General features: G+C 36.8%; 1 protein-coding gene across 1 annotated transcript in view; it reads left to right on the forward strand.

The window, feature by feature from the left end:
* The window catches only part of LOC137041243 (exostosin-1), a 448,506-nt gene that overhangs the window by 369,557 nt on the left and 63,142 nt on the right, over positions 1-15,807 (forward strand). The window contains exons 3-5 of the mRNA XM_067417291.1: positions 76-169; positions 10,646-10,753; positions 11,894-12,013. Coding sequence (XP_067273392.1) covers positions 76-169; positions 10,646-10,753; positions 11,894-12,013 — 322 coding nt within the window. The remainder of the gene's footprint in view (positions 1-75; positions 170-10,645; positions 10,754-11,893; positions 12,014-15,807) is intronic.

A 15,807-nucleotide genomic window follows, 5' to 3' on the forward strand; every position in this document is an offset into this window, starting at 1 on the left:
AATATATAGTATATTATATTATAATAGCAGATTCTAATGTTTTTTGGCATTCTGTGTTTATGTTTGTGTCCACAGGTTTGATTACCAGGAGCTGCTGCACAACTCCAGTTTTTGCCTTGTTCCTCGAGGCCGGCGGCTTGGGTCCTTTCGCTTTCTAGAAGCCCTGCAGGTTGGTGACTCTGAAGTTTGCCAGTCTAAAACTCTTTCACAGCATGCTTCCTTTCATAACAGGTGTTTTTGATAGGCTTGGATGTTTTTAGGGCTCAGCCATTTGAAGCCCTGAGGTTACAATACACTGACGTATGGGTTATTGATATTGACATTCTGTCATCTCTTCAAAAACACCCAGAGATGCTTATATTGAAGAGGAGAGGTGAAGTGAAGTGAACTATTAATAAATCTCTCTCTCTCTCTCTCTCTCTCTCTCTCTCTCTCTCTCTCTCTCTCTCTCTCTCTCTCTCTCTCTCTCTCTCTCTCTCTCTCTCTCTCTCTCTCTCTCTCTCTCTCTCTCTCTCTCTCTCTCTCTTTCTCTCTCCTCTGATTCATAATCATCTAGATCAGGGATGGGAAAACTCGGTCCTGGAGGGCCTCTACCCTGTAGTTTAGCTTTTTTATTGTTATTTATTTAGGGCTATTTGTAATAGGAAATAATTACAGTTCAGTGCCTCTACCACATTACTTTTGTGCATTATATTATATTTTGATGTTCCCAATACCAATTAAGCAACACTGTTAATCTAAGTTTGAGGTGATGAGCTGTTTTGTGAACAGTAGTCAAAAAGTTTGTCAAAAGTGGGCTATAAGCCAGAAGTGCAGAAGATGTCATTGTCACACATGGAGGATTCTAAGATGAACAGAGATACTGCATAATACATAATAATATAATTAATTATACTACGAGGCTGTTGAATGGAAACACACAGCAAAAGTAGTAGTTCCAGGCAGGTCTTGACCGCATTACAGTTCCATATGACTTCACCAAATTATCTCAGCTATTTTAAAGGTCCATAATAAATATAGTAAACAATAGGATAAAAACAACCAATTATTTTCATGTTTTTGCCTCAAAATTACTTTTTTATGTATGGAAAGCACTCTCTTTCTCCCACTATCTCTCTATCTCACTCAAACATAATACTGACACACACTGATCATATTACCACCAAGGTGTGCATATTTTTCTAACAATCCAACTGCCCGTGGTCAATTATTCCTCACTTAAAGCTGCAGTCCTTCCCTTTTTTTGGTTAAAAATTATTCCAAATCAATTTTTGAGCAAGTACACAACAAGCCAATATCAATCTATCTCCTTACCTTAGCCCCATCCACAATAGTAAGCTTGTAATAATGTGTTATAATTAGAGTGGTATAGTGGATATGTGGTATAGGTATAGATATAGATAGTGATATAGAAGTCTTTGCCTCATTACGTCATGTCTGTATACATAAAGAAAGAGTCCAGTAGTAGCTACACGCACGTGAGGAGCATGTTCTTCAGCGGATCATTTTTAGCCTTTTCTCATAGCAACTGGAGTAATTAAGGGTGCGTTCACACCTGTAGTTTGGTTAATTTGGTCCGGACCAAAACCAAAGACAAAACATATAGTCCTGGTCCGCTTAGCGTTCACACTGCCATTTTTAACAGCGACCCTAAAGTTACCGAACCAAAGTCATAGGGATACGGTCACAACCTGATTGTTGGGTTTTATGACCTATATTTCTCTTATAGCTTACCGAACATTCAAAACAATGCTGTGTGATGGATTAGATGCGATCATTTTATGAGTGTACATGTGGTTTTATTGTTACCAGCTAAAAACTCACAAAGAGCTCATAAAATGTTCAAAACAAAACAGCACCAGAATTTCCTCGTTGTATGCAGAAACGAAGCTCTGCTACAAAAGAGACGGCATTTCCGTTGTCTGTACCGACTAATGGGCAACACAGGTCCTTTGTTGAGAAGAACCAGGTATGCTTTTTGTGCGTTTTCTAGCATTTTCGAAACATGCTATAAAATATTGATGAGGCACTGACCTCTGTGTTGCTCCAAGTTTGCCCTCTAATGTTAATGTTACTCATTTTAGATAGACAATCTTTCCGCGTCATCAAATCAGCTGACTTGTAGCGTCGCATCTTGTGACATTATGTCCTGGTTTGGTTCGTATTGCGTTCATATATCAATCGAACCGCACCTAAGTTAGTTTGAAAGCAGACTGAGACCCACCTTTTTAGCGGTCTCGGCCTGCTTGTTTGGTGCGCACCAGGGTTTGTTTTAATCGAACCAAATATGACAAGTGTTAACACAGCCTAAATGTATCATTTTGATGGCGGATGGCAGAAAGGCCTAAATGAAATCATCAGTGAAAAGTGGAAATTCACCAATAGTCAAAAGCAGAAGATTAGACTGTACAGAAATTGAAAACTACAGGTAATGTTAATATACACTAAATACATGTAGTCATGCAACACATATAAAAAGCATGTTTGTTAAGTTTTAAATGATAGACCAATAGACAGTACTGAAAGGTTATTTTCCACAAAAACAAAACAAAAAACCTTGGTAGTATCATTAAGCTTTGTGGTTCTTTTTATGTGTATTTATATGTGCTATTAAAACTGTGTAGAATGTAATACATAAATGAAAAAGGCTACATTTTTTCCCCAGATAAATGGTGTGTAATAATAATTCAAATGACTCTTTATGCAATTGGATAGTCCTTCAACCAATCAGACCACAAGAGGCATGATCAACAGACACCAACCCATCGCTCTATCGGTCATCATGTTAAACCCGCAATAGTGTGCCAGGTGGATAAGCCCGTCTGCAATTGGTTCTTACAAAAGTGTAACTAATAATAACTTTATTTATTGTACACTTTCGGCTTTACTACTTTGCAGAACGTTTACATTCACAAACAGATATATTACACACTGCATGAAAGGGAATATTTGAAAAACCATAATAAGGGAACTTTAAAAGAAAGCATCTTTACATCTTTATATACGGAGGTCACTTTATGAGAAATATTCCATCCTCCATTAAGTACAAAGTTTCATAAAATCAGAAAGTGGATTAATAAAAAAAAGTGTGCATAGGCTGCCAGTGAAGACACTTTTCTGTCCAATCTAGCCTGTCAAAACCGATATTTGTCCGTCAGATTTCGGATGTAAACACAGTGTGTTTGAATTTCCTCAATATTTTTCACATCTCTCCAGCAGTTCAGTGAGGCAGTGGCTCCCTGTGTTGTGCTCTCTGATGGGAGCACTTTGAAAAGAGACATCAAAAGGCTTTTAGATGCTGGTGCATGTGGGGCAGTCCTTCTGTTGTCAACCATCCCCATTAAAAAAAAAAAAAAAAAAAACACGGAGGGAGAGAAGGCATGTGTATGCGTGTGACGGAAGGTGTCTGTGTGAAAGGTCAGGTGGGATTACCAAAGCGGTGGTCTCTGCCTCACTCCTGATATCTGGCACAAACCTCCTTAAGTCTTCCATATGACTGTCACCTTTAAAAGCTGGATGGTCAGGTGCAGTCTTGAATTTAAAGACTGCTCACCCAAAACTAAACCCACAGACAAAAGCCTCCCTGAAGACCAATTATAGAAATCTATAATTGTATTGGTGCATAAACAGTTTTTGTTTGATTGGAAGGCAATTTTTCTGCCTATGAGAACAAACAAAACAATACAATCTCATTTGTAAGTTTCCGTATGATCTGAACATGCCCCACTGAGTTTGGCCAAAAAAATCTAATTCATACAAAAACCCTAATTTGTACAATATTTCAATCATGACAAAAAAACAAAACAAAAAATGTGTTATTGAATATGGTAATGTTTATGTACTTGGTCTTGGAGGTGGAAGGTTTCAGAGGAAATCTGACAGCAGGCTGCAGGACTAGCCTTCAGCAAAAACTGGACCAGACTATTTATTAACAAAATAAACAAATCAAAAACCACAACAGAGAACAGAATAAGTAGCGCCAAAATTACATCCATGTAGGACAATACTAAACAAGGAGCACAAGAAACACTGGAGTTGAAATACTAGAGTGGTAATAGGCAAACACCTGAGAATGATCACAGAACTAATCAACAAAGAAACTACAAAAGATAAAACAAAAATGACACAGCACAGGGAACAGAAACATGGTAAAATGCAAACTAAAAGTCCAATTGACAAAACACATGAAACAAAAAGCCAGGGAATACATAACAGGTTTGTTCACACGACAATGATGTACTAAAAACATAAATGTTTTTGATTTGCGTTTTTGCGTGTACAGACAACAAATTTGTCAAAATAAGCCCCTTGCATAGACTGGGCAAACCCAGCCTGATCTCAGTCTGGAAACCTATACATTCATTTCTACTGCTTCTGTTACACTTTTGCGAGAACCAATCACAGACTGGCTAATCCACCTGGCACACTATTGGCAGGTTTAACAAGATGACATTTAGAGAAACTATGGATTGTTGCCATGGACAGTAAAATAAATGGACACAGCGACCCCATAGACTTCAACGGCGAAATGTGAAGACAATTAGAAGGACTCACTTCCTGATGGCTGAGCGAACTGCGCAGGCTCAGACTGAGCTTGAAGACGTAGATGTGACGTAAGCAACCTGTCTGACACTTGTAAGTCTTCTAGTAGTTGTGCGAAGTGAAATCTAAATCACGTTTAAAGGTTTTGTCCCATTTCTTTTAGCTCACTATGGGCTCCTCCCCATGCTTCTCCCTTGACTTTATCGGACTGTATGTCTCCATGTCCCCCCAACTGTCTGATAGACAGTAAAAGATTGCCTGCGAGCATCTCCGCCTGTCTATGCGGTAATTTCTCTACTGTGCGACAGAGTCGCATTGGTTATGACGCAAATGTTAGCCTATTTTTACAAAAACAGCTTCTACGGGGGATAGAGTAAGATACAAGGTTTTGGAGCCTTTTATACATTGTTGTGTTTCTTTAGAAATAAACTATGGACAAAGGGAGTCTTTAAAAGCCTCAGATGTAAAGTTATTCATTGTCAAAGTGACGCAAAAATGAATGGGAGTCAATGGGATTCTAAAAGCAGGTGATGGCTTGGTAAGCAATGGCCGCCCCTATGGGTGGTATGCTTTCCGAATGCTAGATTCGTGATCTGATTGGTTGAAGGACTATCCAATTGCGTACAGAGTTACTCTAATAATACCAGTTGATTATGCCGCTTGTGCAGTAGAAAATACAGAGCAGACTTCCCAGGCCAATGTTTCGTCTTAAATTGAGCTTGGTCTGGTAATAGCCAGACAACCCCTTTCACACAGATCTGCAAAAATGACTAAAACACTGTATTATTCATGCCAGACCAGTAGTTGGCGATGTCACTTGTGCTCTGTACCAGGCAGGTTTTTGAGCCTGTAAGTTACGACTTCAAACCACGACAAAACCACGATTTTCAGGCAAAGTAATAATAAATAAAAAAACGCCTGAGCGTGAGGAATTGCGGTAGCTATGTAAAGTATCGCCAAAGGTGCTTACTCCTTGTTTATTTGACGGAAACAGAGGAGGAAAAAACTGCACATAAGGCAAGAGAAGCTGTTATACCTTTTTTATGTTATTTGTATATTTTGAAATGTAGGCTATTTGGTCATTTATTCTTCTACTGAATGGACTGGAAACTAGCTCACACACACACAAAAAAACTACTGATAATTCATAGAAATCTGCGGATAAATAACATTAGAGCAATAACTTATTTTAATAAACAATTTGGTTTTTAATGTACGACTTTAAAAAACACTGCATCCGTAGGGGCTGCCATAGTTGTTTCGCGGGCTGTGACATTAGAGCTCGTAACTGGGAGTACATCGAAGGTTGGAAAAACACGGGTTACGGGTTGCCCCGTTAATGCGTGGTATTAGTAAAGAAACACTACACACATATATGGATGCGCATCTCGTAACTGTTTTCACAAATTCACATTTTTTAAAGTTTACACGGTATTATTTTCAAAAATGTGCATTTAAAAAAAAAAGAAGTGTTTTCAGGCCCCCAAAATGCTGTTGTTTTATAAATTAATGGCAAAAAAACATAAAAAGTGGGAAAAGTTTTGAAAACTGTGTTAAAATATCTCCAGATGACGCAGGCTAATAGGTCCTTTAAATGCAATCTGAAAGCAATCACACCTTTTATTACACGGCACAAGCTGACTGGACTCTGCTGATCCTGCACCTATTAAGATTGCTTGCTCAACATTTAAATTAGTTTAATTCGGCTCCTGCAAGGCGACCGTTCCCTCGAGGACCTCACCAAAGATCTTTTGGATATTGCACAATTCATAGCTTAGAAGGATGGAAATAAATGTAAACATTTGTATAAGGGATTGTGGTGTTGACCATTTCACCCTCTTCTAAACATATTGTATATGTATATGTAATTTATATGTAAACATTTTGATTGACCAGTCGTGGCATACCGCAGAAAAGTATTTCTGGAATAATAACCATGGCAATGCTCTAAGAGATCTGCCAAAACGTTACAATTACCAACTGATTGTACATTTTGCCCTAATAGGTTAAAAAAACGCCAGAACACAACGGAATTGCCACAACACGACGGAAACAATCCACAACAGAACAAAATCAGCACAGCACAATGGAAACAAGCCACAACACAACACAATCGCCACAACACAACGGGATTAAACCACAACATAACGAAATCGCCACAAGACAACAGAAACAAGCCAATACAAAACGAATTTGCCACAACACAATGGAATTAAACCACAACACAAACAAAATTGCCACAACACAATGGAAACAAGCCACAACACAACGAAATCGCCACAACACAATGGAATTAAGACACAACATAAAGAAATCGCCACAACACAACAAGCTAATACACAACGAATTAAACCACAACATAACAAATCTCCACAACACAATGGAAAAAAGCCCCAGCACAATGAAATCGCCACAACACAACAAGCCAATACATAACGAATTAAACCACAACATAACAAATCTCCACAACACAATGGAAAAAAGCCACAGCACAATGAAATCGCCACAACACAACAGAAACACGCCACAACACAACGAAATTGCCACAACACAATGGAAACAAAATCGCTACATCACAGCAGAAACAAGACACAACACAACAAAATCACCACAACACAACTGAAACAAGCCACAACAGGATTAAACCACAAAATAACGAAATCGCCACAACACAATAGAATTAAACCACAACACAACGGAATTAAACCAAAACATAACGAAATCGCCGCAACACAATGGAAACAAGGCACAACGCAATGAAATTGCCACAACACAATGTAAACAAGCCGCAACACAACAAAATTGGCACAACACAACAGAATTAAACCACAACATAACAAAATCGCCACAACACAACGGAATTAAGCCACAACACAACGAAATCGCCACAACACAACGGAATTAAACCAAAACCTTATGAAATCGCCACAACACAACGGAATTAAACCAAAACATAATGAAATCACCACAACACAATGGAAACAAGCCACAACACAACGAAACTGCCACAACATTACGGAAACAAAATCGCTACAACACAACGGAAACAAGACACAACACAACGAAATCGCCACAACACAACTGAAACAAGCCACAGCACAAGGAAATCACCACAACACAATGGAAACAAGCCACAGCACAACAAAATCACCATAACACAACGGAAACAAGCCACAGCACAACAAAATCACCATAACACAACGGAAACAAGCCACAACACAACGAAATCACCACAACACAATGGAATTAAACCAAAACATAACGAAATCGCCACAACACAATGGAAACAAGCCACAACACAACGAAATCACCACAACACAATGGAATTAAACCAAAACATAACGAAATCACCACAACACAACAGAAACAAGCCACAGCACAACAAAATCAACACAACACAACAGAAACAAGCCACAACACAATGAAATCACCACAACACAACAGAAACAAGCCACAGCACAACAAAATCAACACAACACAACAGAAACAAGCCACAACACAATGAAATCACCACAACACAACAGAAACAAGCCACAACACAATGAAATCACTACAACACAACAGAAACAAGCCACAGCACAACAAAATCAACACAACACAACAGAAACAAGCCACAACACAACAAAATCAACACAACACAACGGAAACAAGCCACAGCACAACAAAATCAACACAACACAACGGAAACAAGCCACAACACAACAAAATCAACACAACACAACGGAAACAAGCCACAACACAACAAAATCAACACAACACAACGGAAACAAGCCACAGCACAACAAAATCAACACAACACAACGGAAACAAGCCACAACACAACAAAATCAACACAACACAACGGAAACAAGCCACAACACAACAAAATCAACACAACACAACGGAAACAAGCCACAACACAACAAAATCAACACAACACAACGGAAACAAGCCACAGCACAACAAAATCAACACAACACAACGGAAACAAGCCACAACACAACAAAATCGCCATAACACAACGGAAACAAGCCACAACACAACAAAATCGCCACAACACAACAGAATTAAACCAAAACATAACGGAATTAAGCCACAACACAACGGTGTACCATGTAGCTGTTATGCGTGTTTACTCACATGAGAGATCCTGCTACATTAAACTCCATTTGTGATTTGAATCTGTTCTCCTTCGTCAGTGTGAAGCCTGACAGGCAGTATAGCCCCGTTTCCACCAAAATTACCCGGAACAATTTGTACCAGGAACTTTTTTACAGGAACTTTTCTCCCCCCCCAGACCTGCAGCTGTCTGTGTTTCGACCGCGATAAAGTTCCGAGAAGATTAGGCAGATTAGTCCGGTGATGTAGGACTGCGCGCGACTGCTCCTCCAAATCAGTGAAGGACAGTAATCATTTTTAAGTGTACCGATTGAAAGATTTAGTGAACTGTTTACATGAGACGTTATCTAAACCGATCTGGTGTTTACATGTGATGACTTTCAATCACAATCATTTTGTCACATGCAGTTTGTCTGCCGCACCAAAAATGTCAACGCTGTTTTCTCCAGCAGCTGGAGTGTGTTAACTGTAGCCATAGCAACTCTTAACGGCCACCAGGACTAATACAGTATTATTTATAGCTATTTGTTGTAAAGTGTAATAATCATCTCAGAAAAAAAAATCTTCTGTCAGGCGCAGTTAAAGTAAAAACTGCCCGGGGCAATATACGCTGTGTCATTATCTTCATAACTTACGAAATAAAAAGTTTACCCCTCAGAAAAATGTACTTTTCTCTCTTGTCAACATGAGCGCGGCGCGCGCCGTCACGTCATGTAAGGACACACACTTAAAAGTAATCGGTCAGGTCGTTTACATGGTGAAAAAAAATTAATAACGAGTATGGAAGAGATTCAAGCTGTGCTGCTTTTGCTGGTTATGTATAGGTTTACTAAAGAGGTAATTAACAACGACAGAAAAGAGCACTAATATGCAGATTCAGCAGCATGCAGCATATTCAGAAAGCTTGTAAAGCTAGATTTAAAATGACAATGTATATTATTATCAGCTATTACGGACATTGAACGTGAGATGGCTGAGACGACCGCGCGCCACCAGACAGAGAGCAAGACTGATATTTACTGAACGCAGAACGAACCTCGCAAAAGGCTTTTAAAAATGCCGGTTGAACTAAAATGCTGCGTGAGCTCAACCAATCAGCATGTTCAGCGCCCAAGTCCCGCCCTCGAAAGTTCCTGAACTTTGAAAAAGTACTACCTCGCGAGCAGGGCCGTTTGGAGGGGGAAATATTTACCCGGAACTTCATTTAGACCCTGGTTCCTGCGGTCTAAACACACGAAGTACCACCCAAAGTTCCTAGTTCCTGGGTAAAGTTCCTGTGGTGGAAACGGGGCTTATGTTAATATAATAATTTCTTAATTCCGTGCTTTTTCATGATAAAATAAATATTATTATAGGCTTATTAATTTCAGGATATTCCAAGTTGCTATGGTCACGCAGAATATTTAAACTGCAATATTTATTCATCTCATCGCCTTTTAAATAAATTCCCTGATATGTAGGCTTTCTTAATCTTGTTTATTATTTGTGCATGTATAGCCTAATATATTATATTATAGGCCTATTCTTTTGATCTCGAGGCTACGATTTTACACCGCATGCCCAAGAGTTAATATGACGTTCCCACGAATTGATATGCCGTGACCACGACAAAACTAACTGAACCAAACTCCCCTCCCGGTCACCATACCTTGTTTGAAAATAGTGCTGAAAAAACTTTTATATGACCGTTTTAGAATCTTGTAACTATTGGCAAATGAAAAAAGTCCACAGAGAAAATGACATTGTTTCAAGGTGTCAGTGTACATTTGGACAACAGTTCATCGATTGAAATGAACACTGTGAAAGTGTTGTACAGTTGTTGGTGGCAGTTGTGTAGAGGAGTGAGGATTTGATATCTGTGTGTGTGTGTGCGTGTGTGTGTGTGTGTGTGCGTGTGTGTGTGTGTGTGTGTGTGTGTGTGTGTGTGTGTGTGTGTGTGTGTGTGTGTGTGTGTGTGTGTGTGTGTGTGTGTGTGTGTGTGTGTGTGTGTGTGTGTTTTCCACAGGCGGCCTGTATTCCTGTGCTGCTGAGTAACGGATGGGAGCTGCCCTTCTCAGAGGTCATTGACTGGAGTAAAGCTGCTATCATTGGAGATGAGAGATTATTACTGCAGGTACACACACACACACAACACAAAACACACATTCACATCACACCATCAGTGCACAATCCCCCCAAAACACTCAACAAACACATCGTCATAGTTTTTTTTTTAATGATAATGGGATAATACATTAATGAGAAAACACTGCTATATAGAATTAAAATTCTTGCTTTGTTCCACATCTGAAGTGACCACTCACTGCACTGGGAGCTTTAATTAAATATTTCTGAAATCCTCGTGAGGAACAATCTGAGCTTTTAATCCCAGGACATTTTAAGTGTTTTAAGACATTTCCCCCAAAATACAGAAGAAGAAACTGACATCTTCAGTTAATTAGGTCTCTTCTAACTTTTAAAAATATTGGAGTTTTAAGATTTTGCTGGTATTACATATACAATACAGGATAGTGAATTACATTTTACGCTTGCAAAAATCCAGCTCATGTATAATGTGCAACTTATACACTATATATATATATATATATATATATATATATATATATATATATATATATATATATATATATATATATATATATATATATATATATATATATATATATATATATTAAGCACCATATTATAAATACACATTGTTATTATATTAAGTCTGTATATGTTCACTTTGTTCACTAGAGCCAAGGCAACTAATTAAAATATTATTTGGAGAATATTTTCTATATATTCATTTTAGATTTTTAAACCTTAAAATAAAACTTGTTTGTGTATTCCTTATACTGTTAAAAAATAGTGCTTTCAATAAAATAAAATATTTGCATATATGTTCTATATATGATATACATGTTCTAATCCCTCTCCTATCTCTAAACCTAGCCTTTACCCTTTCTTAAAAAAATATATACAATAAAAATAAAAATAAATAAAAAGGCAGTTTTTTTTTTCTTATAATCATAATATTTTTTTCCCCACAAATGTCAAAAAAGTAGCCCAAACGACATTGCGTTGTATTTGAAGTGCTCTCTGGTGGTATGCGTTTTGTGTGAGGTACAGAGTAGAATTTTAGTTGTTAAGCACTACAGATCTTACCCATATCCTCTTTGTGAAGAATTAGAGACCACTAATGCATCCTTGAACACACAAAATGCACCGTACATCTGAAAGCAGATCTTGCTCTGTCTCACTCCTTCAGGTTCCATCTATCACCAGGTCTGTGGGCTCTGACAGAATCCTGGCACTGCGGCAGCAGACACAGTTCCTGTGGGACGCCTACTTCTCCTCCGTCACAAAGATAGTCTTAACCACATTAGAGGTGAGTCCTCAGTTACAGCAGGAAGAGATTTGCTTCGTCCAAATGAGTCATCCTGGGGAAAATGTGTGAATGAGGGACTGCCAGTTGGTTGATGTCATTTGTACAATGTTTTTTTTTTAAGGGATAGCTTGCCCAAAAATTAAAAGTATGTCATCATTTACTCCCCCTCATGTCAATCCAAACCTGTATGACTTTCACCAACAAAGATATTCTGATAACAGAATTTTCTTCATCACCACACCAAAAGGGATAGGTATAACGCTATAATGATAACAACAATATATTAGCGTCCACAGCAATGGATGATAATGTTACGTTTATTTTAAGTGTGCACTTTAGTTATGTTCTGGGAACATAAGAGCCACACATGCTTTAAAGTAGGAAGTAATTGGATTGACTATCCATGTTTTATCAGTCATCAGCTGACAAAAAATCACTCTGACAGTATCATTCCTCATAGATGAAGTTGTGGACTCAACTATTATCTTATATAGTTAGAACGAAAAACTTATGGCTGTAAATGTCATTATAGTTAGACTTCTACAGTGATTTTAAATTGAAAGTCATATGATGACCCAACAAAGTATCAAAATTGTTTATAATTTCATTATATCATGTCATATCATATCATCATATTATATATTGTACTGTACTATCGTGTCGCATCGCATTGTATTGTATCTTATTGTATCATATCCTGTCGTATCTATTCATATCATGTAATGTTATTTCATATCGTATATCATATCATAGATCAATCATATCATATATCGGACCATACTGCACCACACCGCACCGTGCATCGCATGTTATCGTATTTTATTTTATTGTATTGTATTGTATTGTATTGTATTGTATCGTAGCGTACTGTACCGTATCTTATCGTATCTATTCATGTCATATCATATAGCATATTGTACCACACAATGCAACGTATCGTATAGTATTGTATTGCATCATATATATCGTATAGTATTGTATTGTATCTATTCATATCATATAATATAATATCACATCACATCACATCATACGTCATCATTTATCATATCATATCAATCTGTTTAGTTTTTCCTTTCCAAATAATTTATAGTTTTTACTAGTAACTTTATGTAACGTGTAACAAAGGACATTGTGTGTGGAGGACCAACTCTGCATAAATTAAAAATAAATGAATGAATGAATGAATAAGTAAATAAATAAATGAATAAATAAATATGCACATATTTAAATTAATAAACAGATAAATAGATACATAATTAGGAAAATATATGACTTGATAAAATAAATATGATTCATTTTTAATCTTATTAAATTTTGTATTATCTTTCCCTTCATTTATTATTTTCTGCTTTTATAAAAAAAAATATTTTTAACTTTTATTTAGTTGTTAATTAATTTTAACATTTATTTTTATATTTATGTTTACATTTATTTTTATATTTATTTATTCATGCGTTCATTTATTTTTTACATTTATTTATTCACACATGTATTTATTTTTACATTTATTGATCGATTGATTGATTTATTTTTATTTTTCCATGTGCAACATAGAAAAATAGTGCTGATCATGTGTTTTGCTTTGTATATACTTTAGTGCTGATCATGTGTTTTTCTTTGTATGTACTTTGTTTTGTCTCTATCTCTTTCTTACACTCACTCATTTCTTGTTCTATCTATCTCTATACCTCTCTGACGTCTTCTGTTTTCTTCAAAAGCTTTCATCATGAGTTGCTGTCATACATAAGAAGATGATACCTGCCATGATCAAACGTACTTGGTCTTTTCCAGACCTCTCCAACACACATAAATATGCAGACGGATTTGTACAAACATTCCCTCCCACTCACTCTCTCTTACTCACTCACTCACTCGCTCGCTCACTCGATCATTCACTCAGTCACTCACTCACTCACTCACTCACTCACTCACTCACTCACTCACTCACTCACTCACTCACTCACTCACTCACTCACTCACTGGTACAGGCCTGCCTTGGTCAGCTACTGTAGATGGAATTGAAAGTTTGTGCTTGGTTTCTCTTCATCTCAGGAAGGTGTTGGACAAGTCTTTTAATAACAGGCCCGACCGAGAACTGCCAGACGTCACTGCCAGAAATATGACTGACTATAAATGTATTCAGAAAGCAGGAATATTTCAGCCAACTTCACCAACATGCCACAGTGATCAGAAACACAAATGTAATTCTTAAAACTGTATAAAGCAGTGGAAATTAACTGATTTGGCTTCAGGACCCAGATTTTACACTTGGCATTGAGTGATTACCCCAATAGTACCGAAAGTATCTTTAAATTTTCAAAAATGTATTTACAATAAACCTTAAATTGTACCTTACATGAAAATGGACATTTTTTATATATATATATATATATATATATATATATATATATATATATATATATATATATATATATATATATATATATATATATATATATATATATATATATATATATATATATATAAATGTGTCATGCTCCCAGCTATGGGAGGACTAGATGTGACATTTTAAAATAAAATACATTATTAATATATTCGTTTAAAAATAAAAAGTACCACTTTTCAAAGTGAAAAATAAATACAAATGTAAAATGGTATATTTTAATGATGTTTGTAATGTAACAAATAAATATGATTTTTTTAATTGCATTTAAAAAAGCACTGCTTTTCTTAATCCATTTGTCAGCTGCTTTTAAATGCATTTAAAGCATTATCCCTGCTGTCTCAGATGAGAACAGAATTGTGACTCATTTTTGGTTGCGACCCACCAGTTTAAGGACCAGTTGTATCTTAATTGAACCTCACTGAAATCTGCCACAGATTCTGGGAATACAAGTAAACAATATTTTAGCTGTCACTGAACAGACACTTTTCCATGCTATGTTTTCCGGCCCTTGAGGCTGGTCTCTTTCAAGAGCTATCCTAATCCCTTCTACTGTTCCGCTCGGAACGTTTTGAACGGAATGACGGTGTGTGAAATTTTGAGCCCAGAATCTGGATTTTCCCTCTTCCCTCTTCCTGACCGAACCTCAGACAGAGAAACACAGAAAAATTGTTACTTAGAAATGAAAAGGTTCTAAGTATTAAAAGGTTTTTCTTTTAAAGAAATGATTTGCACTTCAGACAAATGTTTTAAAATGATTAGGACTTCAGTTATACCAATGGATTTAAAAAAGGAAGAAAAAAAAGAAAAAAAACTGAAAAAAGAAACAGCTTGTATTCAACATTGATGGTAGAGCGTGTTATGCGAAGATCACATGTAAATCCTTGAAACAAATAAAATAACAATCACAATAAGCAGTTTTGGGGTAAGGCATTATAGTAACATGAGCTACATAATCCTGTTTTAAAGTAACGCATTACTTACAAATTTACAACAATGTATCGTAACTTTTTCAACTGTTAAACGTTACTTTGTTTTCTTATTTATTGACTGACAGCTCTTAGTCCAGGCAAAGTAACTCATTTTGGAGCCAAAAATAGAACTAATTGTAAAAGTTTTTTTTCAGCTTAGATCTTTTCTATGAGATGTCCAGAACAACATACTAAAAGTCCTAAGAAATCCTAGTTGAGGAAATATGTTAAATTCTCATCAATCCGAGATATGCCAAATTACTAGAGAGAAGTGCAGCACCAGCCCAGGAGGGATGAATGCCGTCTATCTTCAACAGGTCAGGTCTGCCCCAAAAACCTTTCCAATTGTCTATGAACCCTATGTTATTTTGCAGACACCACTTAGACAACCAGCCATTCAGCGATGATAATCTGCTAAC

This window comes from Pseudorasbora parva, chromosome 15 (genome assembly GCF_024679245.1).
Source record: "Pseudorasbora parva isolate DD20220531a chromosome 15, ASM2467924v1, whole genome shotgun sequence".
NCBI lineage: Eukaryota > Metazoa > Chordata > Actinopteri > Cypriniformes > Gobionidae > Pseudorasbora > Pseudorasbora parva.